The sequence below is a fragment of the Micropterus dolomieu genome, linkage group LG10 (genome assembly GCF_021292245.1).
Source record: "Micropterus dolomieu isolate WLL.071019.BEF.003 ecotype Adirondacks linkage group LG10, ASM2129224v1, whole genome shotgun sequence".
NCBI classification, from domain to species: domain Eukaryota; kingdom Metazoa; phylum Chordata; class Actinopteri; order Centrarchiformes; family Centrarchidae; genus Micropterus; species Micropterus dolomieu.
The window spans coordinates 12,316,429-12,333,846 of record NC_060159.1 but is presented as its reverse complement, the minus strand read 5'-3'; the positions used below and the strand labels follow the sequence as shown (position 1 = coordinate 12,333,846).

The 17,418-nt window shown below is 40.1% G+C and overlaps 2 protein-coding genes across 5 annotated transcripts in view; both read left to right on the top strand.

The window, feature by feature from the left end:
* The window catches only part of gpatch2 (G patch domain containing 2), a 12,855-nt gene extending 7,534 nt beyond the window's left edge, over positions 1–5,321 (top strand). Inside the window, exon 10 of the mRNA XM_046060414.1 lies at positions 3,705–5,321. Coding sequence (XP_045916370.1) covers positions 3,705–3,874 — 170 coding nt within the window. The 3' untranslated portion in view covers positions 3,875–5,321. The remainder of the gene's footprint in view (positions 1–3,704) is intronic.
* Positions 5,322–6,653: 1,332 nt separating this feature from the next.
* LOC123977598 (estrogen-related receptor gamma-like) overlaps positions 6,654–17,418 on the top strand; it is a 34,896-nt gene continuing 24,131 nt past the window's right edge. The window contains exon 1 of one of the 4 annotated variants that reach the window (XM_046060409.1): positions 6,654–6,956. Coding sequence is in view for 1 of the 4 variants with exons in the window: in XM_046060408.1 (XP_045916364.1) it covers positions 16,696–16,751 (56 nt within the window). In the remaining 3 variants the exon portion in view is untranslated. Of the gene's footprint in view, positions 6,957–9,474; positions 9,509–16,436; positions 16,752–17,418 lie in introns of those variants that run through there. The other 3 variants (XM_046060411.1, XM_046060410.1, XM_046060408.1) reach the window with 3 other exon arrangements.

The window sequence follows — 17,418 nt, the reverse complement described above, 5'->3', positions numbered from 1 at the left end:
TCACTGCCCACTTCAGTTGCATTGGGACCCACGGTCAGACAGAGGGCATCGGAGAAGCTGTTCAGTAAAAACAGCCAGCAGGTGAGAACAACAGTTTAAACACCAGTGATTTATGACCAGAACTCATTAATTTCCTTTAGTACCTGTTTTTGTTTCTGCTGCATTGGTTTCACAATGTTGAATGGTGTTTTTCAAATGAATAAGATTAATTTCTGTGGCTTTATTTGAGATAAAACTAATATGCTCATATTTTGTCTTGCTTGGCTGGTTTTGCAGACAGACCAGCGGGCACCTCGGCTCTCTATGTACAGGGGATGTCAAGCGGAGGCGAAAAGCAGCCCCCCTCGGTTCCACCGCCCCCTCAGGTATTGGATGCCCACCTAGCTACGCCTCACACACCATCTGGCAGGTTTTACCAACTGCCCCCTTTTTTATTGTATATTTGGCTCTCACTTTCTCGCTTGTTTTCCCTCCCCCCTCTTGGGTTGAGCTCAGTATGCTCACCAGCCAGCTTTTCTTGTTGCCTTCTGTCTGGCACACAAACGGATGTAAACGCAAGGGACTGGGATGAAAAGTGAGAGTTTCACTACATATTTTAAAGGAATTAATTGAAGTTCCTCGTCCTTTATATCACCCCTTTCTCTTCCTCTCTCATTATCAAACTGTGCTTTAGCTCTTAACCCCCTTTTTCCTAAGCTTTGTTGGACAAGAGTCACCTGGCTTGGCATTGCTGTCAGAGCCGAAATACTGGATTAGCTCTTAGCCCCCCTCCCTCCCCTCCAAAGCACTTGTTTTACCTCTGGGCCAGCTGATTCTTTAGGAAGAGGAAGTGGGGGGGTAGTCAAATCCTAATGCTATAAAGTCAAACCCCCATTATAATATGTTCAGTCTGAAGCAATATCTTATTTTTGATCATAATTTACACCTTGATGCCAGAATTATATGCACAGCGGATTACCAGCTAAGGACATTACATGATGCAGTTTGTTGTGTGTTGTGGGTGCACCTTCTTGTTCGAAAGTGAGACAGAGCGGAGAGTGGGCAAGCAAAAAATTTAAACTCTCAGCAGCACTCGGGTCGCAGTCACATGGAAATTTTATGTATTATAGATTTCTGAATTTTTATTGTCCAAAGTGACACAATCGACGATGCGTAGCAAATGTCAGGCACATTTGATACCTGTTCCTGTGCTCAAGAACAGCAGGTGCCGACCTCACAGCAGGGCGGCGCGGAGAGGGGCTGCCAAGTTCACATCCTGACAGTTTGGCTCAAAACCCACCTGGGACAAACATGTGTAAATGAGCGTGCGGCTTTGCCCTGTGCCGCAGACAAATAAAGACGGGATTAAAAGGAGTAATAGGTCGCTCTCTGTGACTGGACCATGCACTTCCAGGAAGGCCGGGGACAAAATGACCAGTGTCTGTTTTGAGGCAGACGTGGGTTGTGCTGCACGACTGGAAATGTGGCTAAGTCGATTACATGATTACATTACTTAGATGTAGCTTAACAATTTTAATGGAGTGATGATGTCACTGGAGGAGAGCCTTCAGTGCAACAAGTTTTACAGGTTTACATGGAGGCAGTACCAGACAGTAGACGGAATCACAAATGGGTAAAACAGGGATATTATATTTGAAATAGGTAAATTACAAACACTGCTCAAGATATTCATATTTAGTTTAGTTTATTTTTTATCCAGGAGAAAGCCTGTTAAGATATAAGCTCTTTTTCAAAGTTGAGCTGTCCAAGAAAGGCAGCGAAACAGCATTTAAAAGTTACATTTACACACATTTAACAATACATTTAAACATCTTCCAAGATACCTATACATCTGCAACCAGGTACCAGCCAGGGCTCCAGACGTAACTTTTTTCACCTTCGTTTTGGAACCATCCCGAAAAACAATTTGAGCCGTCCCAAAGTTGATGTAAAGTGTCCCAAAATTAAAATGTTGTTTCCTTACTTTGTGATTTTCATTTTTAGTTGTTAGTGAAATAATAAATGTTAATAAAATAATAATATTTATTTTGCTCCATTCAAAGAAATGGCGTTAAAAACAAAACTGAAAACTAATCTGTTGGTCCTCGCTGAATTAAAATTATTAATTAATTATTTTTAATTAAAAAAATTAATTAATAAAAAAATTAATTTAAAATTATTAATTTTAATTCAGTTTGAAACTCATGGACTTTAATAGCTCCTGTTTTTTGCAACATTCAGAATCTGTCCCACACATCTGTGTTCTTTAACATTTCTAGAAAAAAAATCTTAATACTACAAGACGTTACGAAACATCATTAAATTAGAATTCATAATATTTTTTAGTTCCCTATAGCCTACTCTGCTATGCATTACGTATTGCTTGCTGTTAGGAGGATCCCCTTCAGACCGTGACCGACACAGATCATTTGAGACTGTAGGTTACTAGATGAGATGAGTGCGCTCCTCTTCATCAGTGGTAGAAATGAACACTTGTGGCATAAATCTCATCATAAATCCACACACGTTAACTTCAGCAACTCCAATTAAATGTTGCCCAGATTGTGCTTCAGTTTTTAGATGTTTATAATGCTAAACTCATCAGCTGGGTGGAGATGATTTTCGCAGCTAGTCGATGTTATCAGAATATACATTCATTTTTCACTGCATGAGAGGATTGATGCGTGGCGCTCAATGCATAGGCATCGCACAGTGCGATTGAGAGGTCAGCAAGCTGTTTGTGATTGAGTGGATAGATGGACCCGTACGGCGGGAACAGTTGAGCAGCCAGCTCGTCATAGTAGCCTAACTATAGTAACAGCATGAGAAGACACGCTCCATTGTAGTCAGCACTTAGTTGGGCGAGTTTGTCATTTGCGAAGTGATAGTAATAAATAAACACACATACAATCGCTTTTTTTTTTCCTTTATTTTTATTCGACGACGGGACGGCGTTAGTCTCAAGCCCTGGTACTAGCACCTCTAATTGGAAAATACTTTGTCAGTGAGTTCCATGTTGAGGGTGCGCAATATCAAATGTTTTTCCTAACTTCAAAGATGTAGATAAAAATGCACAAATGTAGCTGTCTACCCGTAGCGAGAGAAAGCCATTCCACCGATTTGTATAAACCACAATGATGGGTGGAAGATCTGGCATTTGTGTTAAAGCACAACACTGCGCGGTGGGCAGAATCTAGTTGTCCTAGCAGAGATGATGCTGCATGCATGTACAACACAGCCCCATAGTCTATCTCAGATAAAAAGGAAGCTTGAACACGTTTCTAGCAGGGGAAAGTTGTTACTGAAATAAAAACCTAATTTTGCTATTTAAAAAAAGTTATATAATCTTTTTGTGACATGGCTTGGACATAAGGGTGGACTAATGAACCTGCAGTTAGCCTTTTTGAGTCTCTGCTAATTGTTTTGTTGCTTTCAAAGCTTACGGATCAAAGAGCTGCATTTCTGATCTCCTTTATAGGTGACAATTGCTGCTATTTAGCATTCAACCCAATATTAGACACCTTTTTGTTGCCGCATTTCTAAATGTGATTAAATTACTTACCACCCCCGTCTCCACATGCTAAGCTCTCAAATAAACAGTTATTTGTTGTGATAAACCTTTTTTTGACTTGTGTTGTTCTTATGTGTCTTCGTATATGTTATAGATATTTTCACACACACTGTTGAAATCTCCCTCTTTTCTAACCTGTGACCTCTCTGTTCAGGAGTGGTCGGGGAGAACGCACCTCCCATCCCTGAAACAAACATGGGCAGCCGCATGATGCAAAGCATGGGCTGGAGCCCGGGGATGGGCCTGGGACCAGAGGGCAGAGGCATGACCGAACCCATCCGAGCCACACAGAGACCCAAAGGCACAGGTCTAGGTTTCAACTGAACAACTGGTTTCTGGATCTCGAACCTGTGCCAGGCTGGGACATGATGTCCAAAGCCCTACATAGAGTGAGGGAGATGAAATGCGTGATGAAGAAAAACAAAATGTCCAGAATAATCCCGTCAGTCATAAGAAGGGAAAGGAGTGATGCTTGTCTTGGCAACAGAGTCTGTGATCCCCATATTGGGGAAACCTCAAGGAAGCCAGGGATATTCACGAAGACTGTTCCCACAAATGGACAGAATACCACCTGAAAGTGAATGATGTCCTCTCAAGAAACTCCCATGTTGGAGAAAATAAATGACATCGATGCCTCATTGTTAGTGTGTTAAGCCGGCATGCTGCCTCAGCCCTGTTACCTCCGATGCCATTATTATAGGCAAAAAATCTAGGATGATGTTGACCATATACTGACGGCACAAATGATGACGGTGTTTTTGTTATTTCAGTCAGCGGTGTTGGTTAGTGAAAAAATGATAAATGGTTTTGTCCGATATTGCACAAGAATTTTTGAATCAAAGACTATATTGTTAGGCCATACCTTTAAGTCATTTTAGGTTCCTTTTTAATGCGGTGAAGTTAGGGTACACTGTATGGATGTGTTTTTCCCATCCCTTTTATTGTTCATTTCATGGAAGAAGTTGTGTCATGGGAATGTTTTTATCTAACCAAAAACAAAAAAAGATAAAAATCAAAAACACATTTTAATCTTTATTTACCACCACTATGTATGCATGTGCAGCCGCGGCTGCTGCAGGTTCTGCTGATGTTTACTTGGAAAACACATTTGGACACGTGAGGTTAAGTCTTGCCAACAACGTGATTGACTGTCCTATTTTACCCAGTTTGTTTTTGTATTTTATCCTGACAAATGGTTGGACCACAGTCTGCAGTATTTAACCTACCATAGCCATGCTCAGTGATGTGACATACCGTATTAGACAAAATGGCTATGATTGTCAGGTTACGAGCATTTCACTGTCTCCATACAGGTTGTAAAGAATTGGAACTAAAATGAGGAAATATTGCTGTCAGGACACGCACGAAGATCCTACATACCATTTGTTGTGTGTAGACTGTGCTTCTTGTCTAATCAGACAGAAGTGAAAACACCTGTGACTACAGGGCCTTTAACTACATAACTACAAAAAAAATTACATTAGAGGAATTAATTAAATATTTAAATTAGTTTTAGATGCATTGTCATACACTTAATTGTGATTCTGCTTCTTGTGTTTATTTAGGCTACTGGGTAATAAAGTTCATCTGCAACCATAGATTGTCATGGAAAACAGTTCAGGTAGAGAGATTAAAATCGAGAGGGGAAAAAAATGAATTTAAAAAAATGTGCAGGAATTTGTACTGTAACATTATTTTTTTCGTGTACTCATACTTCAACCCCACTAGGCCTGTTAGTGTGAGATGACATTAAACTCAGAGACTGTCTAAACTATGTGGTAGTTATTGTCCTATGAGGCCAATCCCTCTAGTTCATCAGGTGGTTTAAACCAAAGGCTCATTTCATTTTGATTGTAGCCTGATTGATGTTTGAAGCCAATATTAATATTACAATTTGAGACTTTAAAAACATCTGATAACTACTTATTTCTTTTTCAATATGCACGCATTTTTCATAAGCACCCTATATGATGATATCGTGTAAAAACTCTTTATCTCAGAATTGGATGAAAAGATCAATTCCACGCTCATGTTTCTATTGTAAATATGAAGCTACAGCCAGCAGCTGCTTTGCATGATGTGTTTGAGCTTTCGAGGTGCCGGTACCTCTGGACAAAGCGAAGCTAGCTGTTTACAGATTTTATGTTAAGCTAAGCTAACCGTCTGCTGGCTCCAGCTTCATATTGAATGCACACACTGTTTGCAAACTCTTTGGAAGAAAGCGAACAAGCATATTTTCCAAAAAGTTTAACAACTTCTTTTAAATTTTTTATTTTTTTTAAGTAATAGTGACCAGGAAATGTGCTGAACGGTACATGTCACTTGACATTGTTCTGTGATGGACAAACTATGAAATGGGGACATTCTAAATAGCCTTAAACGGATATATATATTTGGCATTTCTGTACTGCAGTGTCTTGTTCCTTATTAAGCCAATGCTTATATCCCTGTAAAATCAAATTAGCTAATTATATTAGCTATGCCAATAATTTGGGTGGGCAAGATTTTTACATCATGCCTGCAGAATATCTGAAAAGAACAAACGCTTTGTTACCGTATTAAAGTAGTTGTTCACACTCATTGTCACTTATCAAACTGAATGACAGCAGTAAAATTTAACCCGTTGGAAGATATGTCAAGTCCAGTGTGAGTGAAGCAGACTCATGGCTGTATGCCAACGTTCGAGCGTCTCATCATGACCTCCACTGATTAAATACAAACCAGGAGAACTTTCTAGTCTTGATGTTTCTTAGACGGCACATGCACAAACACACTCACAGCTCCCTTTCGAAGACAGCTTTAATCCATTACTTCCCAGAAGAACATGCCCTCTAAATATTTCCAACTCTATCAACACATGCATCACATTCACATCATGCTGACTCAACATCACTGAAATATGATGCTCCCTCTGTCTCCCTCCCTCTTTTCTCTCCCATCTTTGCAAGGCTGCAATAGAAATCCCTCCTCTGTATCTATGGGAATACAGGAGCGCTGTGTGTCCTCTACCCTCCCTCTTTACTCACCACCTCCCTCTGCATATAAGGGAACGCTGGCTGTGTCCTCCACTCCCCCCAACACATACACACACACACAGTCTGCTCCCCTGTACCACCCCTTCTCTTAGACACACTTTCTGTCTGAGACACACTCTCAGGACTCCCCTACGAGCAAGCTAGGCAGATAGGTAGGTAAACTCAGCACTGGATCAGAGTGAGAAGAGAGCGAAAGAGGGAGAGGGGAGTGTGTGTGTGTGTGTGTGTGCGTGCGTGCGCGCTGCTGCATCGCTGAGCTACGGAGACCGGAGGCGAGGGGAGCTGGAGCGTTTGTCCTTGAGACTGACTGACTGACTGACTGCAGCTGTAGAGCGGAGGACCAGCCATCCAGCCAGTGGATGAACCTGACAGTGAGTACTGAGCACAAGCAGTAAGACGAGCGAATGGGGAAGAAGTAGGCGCTGGCTTCTTTTAATTGCATCAAATGTGCTTTTGTTCCATGTCTGCTTAGAAACAGTTCAGTGTGGTGTTTGACTGGAAACAGAGGTGTGTATGATATGCGCGTGTGTGATCAGGTGAAGGTCTACTCTGCTCCCAGGTGAACTCAATCTCTGGCTTTTTCATTGGCTCCCATCAATACTTGGTTTTCAGCCCATGTAGGACTTTATGAGCAGTTCAGCAATTGTTCAGCTACCCAGTCTGTGTCTGTAGCAAAGCCCACTGTGTCTGTACATGTGGCATCAAGAAAGATGTCAGTAAACATAACATTATGGCACAATCTTTACAGCTCTATCCCTCCTCTTTCCCCTCTCCTTTCCCACTGCTTCTGTTGACAGATCGATAGTTATGCATCTATAATTGGAAGTCATCATTTATGGCGACCCTCCAAAGCCAGTCATTATCATGTGTAATCTTGCAGAAAATTACATTTTGACTGGTGTACCTTGGCGTGGCCAGGAATCAGTGGACTGTGTAGAGGGGGCAAACTGAGCTGAGGGATGACTGGAAGGGGACCCCAAAGCCTGGAGAAGGGTGGTTTAGGGTGAAGGGGGGGGGGGGCGAGTCATGAGACAACAGGCCTGGTGTCACATTTTGTCCGTAAGCAAGGAAGTCCCAGCAGTATCCCTGGGTGCATCTGTGTGATTAGATGAGGAGGGACAGGAGGGAGTCGTAGACAGAAGGAGAGGATGGCAACACAGTGTGAAGGATTAGAAAGCAGAAGGGAAGGGGGTGAAGTAATCTGAGAACGATAGACGAGAATTGGTGTTAGCTCTCCATAGTGTGAGACAGCGTCATGAGCCGAGACTGGCTCACCTGTGGAGTTGCTGACAGAATGTACGAGGCCATGTTAGAGGGGTTGCTAGATGGATGGGTAGATGGATACAAGCCCAGAATGTGAATACGTAAAGCTGTAGACTTTGTTTTTTTTTTACTAACATGACAGGGTAGCACTTTTAGTCTCTGTGTATGTCTGTGTGGATTTGTTTATTGTAGACATGCTGACAGTGAGCCACAGGGCTAAATTTGCCACCTGTGGCGATAAAATGATATGATGAGATAGAGTGCATGCTGTTTTGTTTGTGTGTGTGCGTCTGCGTGGTTATACGAAAGTGTGTATAATAGTTCCTGACATCAGCAGTAGGTTGTGGTGCTGACTCCCAGGATTCTGTGTGTGTTGGGCCCGCACTGACGGGTATGGGAACCAGGTGTGTGTCCGTGTGTGTGTATAAAAGGGGGGTAAACCTGTGAAAAAGCATGTCTGTTCAAGTAAAGTACATTTTATTTATATAGATTAAATTCATAAATCACCAGTGGTAGAAGAATGCTCAGATCCTTTAGTTAAGTAATAGTACCAAAAATAGTAAAAATACTTCATTACAAGTAAAAGTCCTGCATATAAAATCCTACTTAGTACTATTATTAGATAGTATTATGTTTTATTATATTATATTAGACTGTAATACTGATGTAACAGTGTATAAGCAGCATTTTACTGTTGTAGCTGGTTGAGGTGGAGATGATTTTAAGTGCATCATATACAGTTAGGTAGTTTTGCAAGTGGTTTTCAACATAGGGGTCAGGGCCCTCCAAAGGGGTAAAAGATAAATCTGCAGGGTATTGAGATGATTAATTGTGCATCAAAAAGAAAAACAAATTGCTGCAACACAAATTTGTATTATTTTTTATTTTAAATAATCTAATATTTGCTGTTTTTAGCCATTCTAGCGGCATGGCATCCAACAACTATTGGATGGATTGCCATGACATTTGGTACAGACATTCATGTTCTCCAGAGAATGAACTATAACAATTTAGTGATTTTTAATCTTTTCCTCTAGTGTCTTCATCAGGCCAACATTTAAGTCTGTACAATACTTTGGTTTATGACAAAATACCTGCAAAACTAATGACAGTCCCATCAGCCCCATCTGTACTTTTTATTTTGTGCTAATTAGCAAATAAAGCATCCAAACATGTTAAGCTAAGATAGTGAACATGGTATGCATTAATCTATGTGTTTTTGTTATTGTGAGCATGTTAGCATGCTGATGTTAGCGTTAGGCTTCAAGCACTACTGTGCCTAAGTAAGTATCGCCTCAGTTATTCAAACTCATCTGAGAAGTTTAGAGGGGATAAGTACATCTTACCATAACATCTTAATATGCAAAGTAACTAGTAGCAGCTATGAGTACATTTCCCTCTGAAATGTAGTTGTGTATATGTATAAAGTAAAACGACGATACACTGACTTATTATAGGGTGAATGGCATCTCTGACATTACCACCACCAAGTTTTTTGGAAGAAGTGGGCTCAGCAGCCTCGATGGACGTAACATTAGCTCATGGCAGATGCATAGAGACCGAAGAAGACTTTGACGGACAAAGAGAAATAAAGAGTGACCAAGACGTTGGCGAGAGATTCATGAACTAAAAGCTGCAAGACAATCTTTCTGTTGGATTCGTAAGTAATATTCCATTTTCTTGTGCTGTTGCACTTGCTTGATGTCTGGCTGTATTAGCAATGTTGTCGACTTTCTAGTTTTTGATCATTAAAAAGTAATGTAATCATAACAAATGTGCATGTACAGCTGTCCTCATAGCAGCGGTGAATTACACTCTGAAAGTAGGGGCGCCAAAACTTACATAACGTTGCTTTAAAGAGCTTTAAAATCTGTACAGCATATGAATAGTCTTAGACCTTTTGATTTAGATAAGGAAGATTTCCCCCCAAAATCTTTAATGGGGAAGACCATATGACGAGGCATTTGTCTCTCAGGATGGACAGACATGCATCAGATGGCGAATGCACTGTGTGGTGAGAAACTATTGGTGTATTTCATTATAATAAACATAAGGTAAATAAAGTGCAAACATACATGAAAAATACTGATCAGAGAAGATGTTGAGCTACTTCCACAGATGCCACCAAGCCCTGGCTGGACCTGGACCACAAACATCCTCTGTACCGCAAAGACCTGGAAAAAGGACAGACAGACAACATACTAAGAAAAAGACATGAGTGAACTTAAGCTAATGTCAGATCCGGAGACCAGAAGCTGACCAGTTAAGCCCATACTGCTGTTGGAGAAGGGGCCCTGCTGGGGTAATCCACTTATCCACAATGTTGTTCAGAGAGGCTTGGTTATATAATCGCCCTAAGAATCCCCCAGATGGGCACCTGCCAGAAGACAGCATGGCTTGATGATGGGACAATGCTTTTAAATAATCAGCCCATATCAAGCTTGTGGTCATTTCAAGGCAAGATGCTGCCCTCTGAAAAGCTACTATGAATGTCAGAAATCTGATCACTAGGGGGCAGTCCAGCCCCTTACTTATTAGGGTATGTAAACCAATTGTAAGAGCTTGCATTTCTACTGTTTTTCTCTGTGTATTAAGTCTCAAATATTCATAAAATGATCTCAAATTCGTCCTAATGAAATCCTGCACGCATAAGTGCCTTCCTGTGCATGTACACTATGTTTCCCAGCACTGACTCACTTTCTCCCCAGTGGGACCGGAGAATCTCCAGATAAGTGAAAACCATTTGAAGACCATTGACCCTCCCAGGATATAGCAGCAGCAGGTCCCAGCAGCTCTAAGTGACATTTCTATGGTTACGTTGCTTTAAGCTTCTCCCAGTGGCTTTCTAAGGTTTCTGGCAAGGACGTTTGTGACCTCTGATCCCTGTACAGTGCGCTAGAGATCAATACAGTGAAACTGATCCTATTCCAAATGCTCATCTGTCAGTCAGTCCATCTTTTTTATGTTTATCATTTCCCATCCATCCATCTATTTAAAGACATTAAACTGTAAAGCATGCATTTGGAACAAACTTTTCTTCCATTTCTATATCATATTTCTCTCTTCTTCCTTTTACGCCCCCCTTTCCTTTCTTCTGTAAACCATTTAATGTAAACATTTAAGTCTCTGTGAGGTACTGTGTCGGTGCAGCGATACAATGGTGTTTGCACATAGTGTCAATAGTCTTTCCCTCTGTCTCAGTAATTGATGGATGACTGTGAGTCAGGCATAAACTAAGCAGATTACCCTCTCTAGATCTGAGGGCTGATGGTTTGTGTGTGTGTGTGTGTGTGCGTGCGTGGTGGGGGTTGGAGTTGCAGAGTGACTGTCCAGTTCTGGAAGCCAATCTGACAGCTGTCCCTGGAGACCGAGATTTGGTGGTTGTGAGTTTAGGGATGAAGAGAAAGGGCTGAACACACACGTGCGAGAGTGTATGCTTTACCCGTACTTTTGCTTTTCTTCAGAGAAAACAGGATGCATCTGGTGTGTGGGGGTCAATAGCTGGCAGCTGGGTGCTCTGTTACAGAGTCCCTCCGGAGCAGCTATTGAACTCTTGTCTTCGGTACAGCCTCAGCAGTGTAAAAATATGTTTTTGATGTTTAACTGCAGCCCTGCATGTTCAGTATCATTTGTTGCATTTGGCGTGTTTCCTTTTCTTGTACGTTCGTCTTTGCTTTGGTTCATGTCATTGTCCTCTCTATTCAGTTTGCTCGTCATTCGTCTTTTCGAGTTTGTAGTTTTTGTTTGTTTGAAGTTGACATGTTGAAATATTTTTTTTCATCCCTTCGTTATTTTTGAACTAAATACATTTTTGACATACAGCAGGAGGTTTCAGTAACACTAACGCTCCTTTACAACCCGACTGATAGTTGACTTTTGAGGCCAATATTGAAATTTAAATGTTTAAGAAAATTAGATATCAGCTCATTTTTTAAAAACTAAGTAATAGAGACACTGTTTCTATATGATCTCATACAGATCTTTATGTTTGATTTCTGTCCTACGATTTCTTGTTTCTTATTGACTGACGTACACCAATATATCTGCTCTAAACTAACACAGGCCGACCCTCATAAAAGCAGGGCTGGCCCTGACAGTATTGGAGAACTAGGCGAGATTTGAAATTTGGTTTTCTTTAAACGGTCAGGGGGACCTCCCCCAGGAAATTTTAAGCATTAAAGACTTAATTTCCTGCATTCTGGTAAATATTTCTGCATCAATTAATGGTTAATCTTCATCTATATAAAGCGAAACACAATATTCAGGCGGTATGTGACAATTCAAAATATAACAATTTAATAGAATATAATGCAGTAAGGCTTTCAGGCATTCTGCAGATATTGTTTTTAAATAGGTATGTTTTCTCCTGTAGATCAACTTTTCTAATGTAATAAAATCCCTGCTGAGTCAGTAACATACACATGCTGAGCCTTCCCTCCTCTTTTGAGTCTCCGTTTGGGGAAATATCCTCTTTTAATAGGCCTATGTGAGACATTTTCAACTCAGTGATAAATTAATTCATTTTAATTCAGTTATGAATTCCTGGACTTTAATAACTCTGTTTCAGCAGGTTTTCTGCTCATGTTCAAAACTTTCTGCACATTCTGATCTGATTTTTTTTAATGAGACTAACGTCCTATTTAATTAAATAAATTAAATAAAAACGTTATTGATCCGCTGGTATATAGCCTATCCCCTTTAGACCGTTATTCCGACACAGTCTGGGACTGCATGCTGCATGAGAAACCAACACCAACCAAAAACACCACAATTTGACACGTTAACTTCAGCAATTTGGGCTTCTGTTTTAAGATGTTTATATTGCAAAACTTTACCAGTTAGCTACGTTACTGTCTGGATTCAGCGTGGGGTGCACATGATTAAAATCGCATCAGCTGGGCGGAGCTGATTGGCGCTGAGTCAAAAACCTTGTCTTGTGGCGCCCCCTGACATTTCGCGCCCTAGGCAACCGCCTGTGTCGCCTATGCCACGGGTGGCCCTGCATACATGATTTATTTGCTGTCTAAATTGGATACTTAATTGATTAGTCCATTGAAAGAAAATGTGTGGACATCAGTAATAGAACTGTTAAGCCGCTTAATATGTCTTAAATATCAGACAAACATGTCTGCTTCATATAATTTTTTAATGGAATAAAATTTAGTTTTGGACTATTAGTGGGGCAAAACTAGCTGCAGCCATGCCAGTGGCTGTGTGAGGCTGTATACTTTGGTACGGTGATGCTTTGAGCTAAACGCCAACGTCAGCATGCTAACATGCTCACAGTGATAATGCTGACAGGCTGATGTTAAGCAAGCATAATGTTGTTCATGTTCACCATCTTAGGTTAGCATGTTATCATGCTAGCATTTGCTAATTGGCACCAAACAGGACAGGTGCGACTGATAGGAATGCCATTAGTTTTGCTGGTATTTAGTCATAAAGCAAAGTGAACTTAAGGGATCACCAAGTTATTTCAAGTCACACTGTGGGAACTATCCCAGTAGTTGTTGAAACATTTCATTAAAAAACACAAATGTTGACTTCATGGTGTCCCCAAAGAATCACCAAAGCCAGATTCATCCTCACCATGAATGTATGTGCCAAATTTCATTGCAATCCATTGCAATGCAATGAATTTGTTGAGATATTTCAGTCTGGACCAAAGTAAACTAACCTACTAACAGACCAACATTGCCATCCCTACAGCCAAGCCGCTAGCTAATTTGACATGAAAATCTTTCTTTTCAGTCTTTAAACATTTTATTTATATCAACGGCATCAGACTTTGAGAGAGTGCCACTGCAAAGTAAAACAAAAGGCTTTTGTACAGTGGAACACAGTGATGAGGAAATTATCAGAAAAAAATAAACTACTCCGGAGCGTTCCGCCGTTCAAGTTTTTCACCTGACGCCAATCTGGCTTGACTCAAGTGGGCCTTACTATTGTTGTGGTGCGTCTCAAGACCACTCAGCTGGTGCCAAGGAAAATATCAACCATTGATAAAATTATTAATCTCCGTTTTAATTTCAACCTGTACTTGGCTCAGCTTTGTTTGAGCAAATAACGAATCCATTGATGGCAGCTCCCAAACTAAAAGCCGCTGAGAGATAAGAGCCACTTCGCTTTAATGTCAACATTCAGTTTCCTAAATGGTTTATAAAAGATAATTTCTCAGTGTAGATAATGTTTTATGTGATACATTTAACTTTAGGAGATTTGTTACGATAGTAGCACTCAGTGTCTGGCTTTTTGTATTTTATGGCTGAGATAAAATAATCTACCATTAGAAATCAGACTCTCCTTATCTTTTATGGGGTTTTGTATGTACTCTCTCCTTTGTGCTTGCATGTGCTTACGTACGTATGTTTGTTTACACATGTGGCTTGTTTTAATATGGTGTATGTCTCTGTTGGCGAGCTGTTTCATGTGGTGTACAGTGAGATACGGCCCACTCCATGCAGTCTGCTGTCTGGCCTTTATCTGAGCAGCAGATTAGTGCAGGTGATTTCATTCCTGTGGAGATTGGTTAGGTGAGAGGTCAGCGCAGAGCACGGGTGCAACGTCACATCGATGAGAGAGTGAGGAGACTGACAAGGAAAGAGCAGAAATTCTGAGGTTTACAAGGTGTACAATTTTGATGCCACGCTATTATTTCAAGCATCATCACCATTTGGGGATTTTTTTGGCTGGAAATGATATTGTTCTTCCATTCCTGTGTGTTTAAATTTTAATGCGGATGTTAATTCAGAGAATTGGGCAGGAAAACATGATGAAACACGTACCCACTCTATTATGCTTTGTTCCTTTGAAAACTCGGGATGGGATTTTCTAGTCTTGAATAGTGAACTGTGCGTTCCTGTGCTTCTACATTGATGGAGAATGCTTCATTCATTTGTGTATGTATCTCCACATAGCCAAACACACTGAAGGGCTTGAAATGGGTGTTCTTGTGTCTTCACAAAGAGGGATTTTTGTTGACATGGTCTCTCGTGTGTATCTGTCTTTTAAGTGGATTAGGAAGTAGTTGCATTAGACTCATCTAACCCAGAGCTACTTACTGTAACCCCACTCTCACTGGAGAAATGACAGTATTCATTAGTGTACTCATTAGCTGAATTACCTTTTTATTATTGTTATTATTACAGGTATCATTTTATAGATCTTACTGTATATTTACTGAATTCTTATCTAATCGAATCCGATTAAATTGTAGAATGCAACTTAAAGAGCACTTTATGCGATCAAAATAGATCTATATTACACATTTTGTATGCAAAGTCACCCATACAATTCCTAAAGGGAGTGCCACACCAACAAATTTTTTAATGAAAATCTTTATATATTTAAATATATTTTTATAGTTATATATATTTTACTATTTTGTTGTTCACCATCTTGCTACACCTATTAACCTTTTTTGTGTGCCAAGCACTTAGCGCGCTTCTCATTGTGCGTGCACGTGTGTGCTGTCAGCGAAAGGCGAAAAAGAATTAACTTAGGCACATAGCCATAGTTGATTAGGTCAGATAAGAGTACTTTACTCGCAATAAGTCAGTTAAGGCTTGGCTACAAGCATATGTGCGTGTGTGTCTCTGTGTATACAAATCTGAGTGGGAAGATGCAGATTTTATAATGTCACTGACTTCAAACGTGTAGCATTTGGAGGAAATTATTCAGCTCATTACATCCAGCATTTTGACATTATTTAGCCTGAGTCTTGTCTTGGCCACTTGTATCGAAGATCTTCTTACGGATCTGAGTAATGCCACAACAAGCATTATTGATTTATTTCTATTATTCGACTAATTGATGATAATAATTATATTTTCAATTAGTTTATGAAATGTTTATTCTATAAGATGTCAGAAAATAGTGAAAAATGCAAATTTTCCAGAGCCCAAGGTAATACCAAATAATTTAGTAATACCAGTCCAAAACCCAAAGATATTCCATTTACAATGATATAAAAGCTGCCTATTTTCACATTTAAGAAGCTGGAACAAGACATATGCCCTTGATAAATGCCTGTAATTGATCATTAAAGTAGATACATTTACTCTTGATCAATTTATATATTAATCAACTGAGCATTAGAGCTGCCATTACTACTAGTTACAAATGCCAGATGGTCTTTCATTGTGTTTTTCCTTACAACACACACTGCATAGATCATTATCCTCTTAAACTCTTAAAATAATTTGAATTGATTAAATGTGTATTTTTTGGGCTGTATATGAGTCTAAAAGTGACCCTTTAATTCATATATTGATACAGGTATTTATTTGTCCTTTTTTTCTCAACCACTATGATAAAAACAAGATTTGGTGCTATTAATTGAGAATTCACCTTCCCACATTCCCATATAAAGTTCTTTCTAAGAACTAAAACCTGTGAAACACCAAACATCCTTTGTTATCATATCCACCTGCCCCTGTGAGAGGCCGGCTCTCAGTGGCTCAGAGGACAGCCAATCAAGCTGCCAGCTCATCATTCTGGGGGGAAGGCCATTCAAATGGTGCAGCTGAGTATTCACGAGGGCCAGCTTTTGCTTGGAGACCCTTGTCACACACAGCCAGGACTTCAAAGACAGCCAAGCGACCGACAAGCGCAGGGACAATGAGAAGAGCTGAGAGTGTGACACGACAGAGGAGAGGGCAGTAGATGGAGACAAAGTTTGGAGGCAGAATAAAGAGAAAGTGACCAGCAGCGCAGTGAGAGATACAATTTTCTGAAATCTGTAGAGGAGACGGAGAGAACAGGATAAAGAGAAGGAGAGGCAGACAGAAACAGACGTCCCTGGACAAACCATTTTTCTCTTCTCTGGAGCATGGTGGCAGAGAGCACATGGATTTAGTCGACCTCTACCTCCCAGAGTGTTTCACCTACCACTCTGACACAGAGTAAGTACTTTCACTCTGCTAAATGACTCTACCGAGGAGTGTGTACTCTTAATATGACCAAGTGTCACACAGGTGTAGCAGCAAACTGAGCCAAAATGTTCTAGTAATAATAATAATAATAATAATGTGTGTGTGTTTCTGACTCAAAAGTCTCACATATTTTCTTTGTTTCTAATTTGTGCCTTTGGTTTTCAAGTTAATTTGAATACTTTAGAGAATCAGTTTCATTCACAACAAGACACATTAAGAGGGCTGGAGTGTGAGAATAAGGGTCACAAGAAAACAAGAAAATCGAGTGTGATGGAGAAAGGTTAACATAAGTGATAAAGTGTTTCAGCTGCTGTGCTTAAGCATCAACACTACTCCTTCTACCTTCACAGGAAAACTGTAGACTTCTACTTTTACAATATGTGCTCATCCACTTGTTGCAAACCAGTCTGATTGTTTTTTTATATCAATGTACATAATTATGCCACATAAACATTAAAATGTATCCGTATCTTTGCAGTTTATCTTCCTTTGAATATAACTGGTGTAAGTATTTGCCATTAATTGCCAGTTATAAGCCTGCAGAGTTACTGCTGATGACGTTAACAATTATTTTCATTCTTGATTAACCGGATGCTTGTTTTCAGTTAATAGTTAAGTCAATAAAATGTCAGAGAAT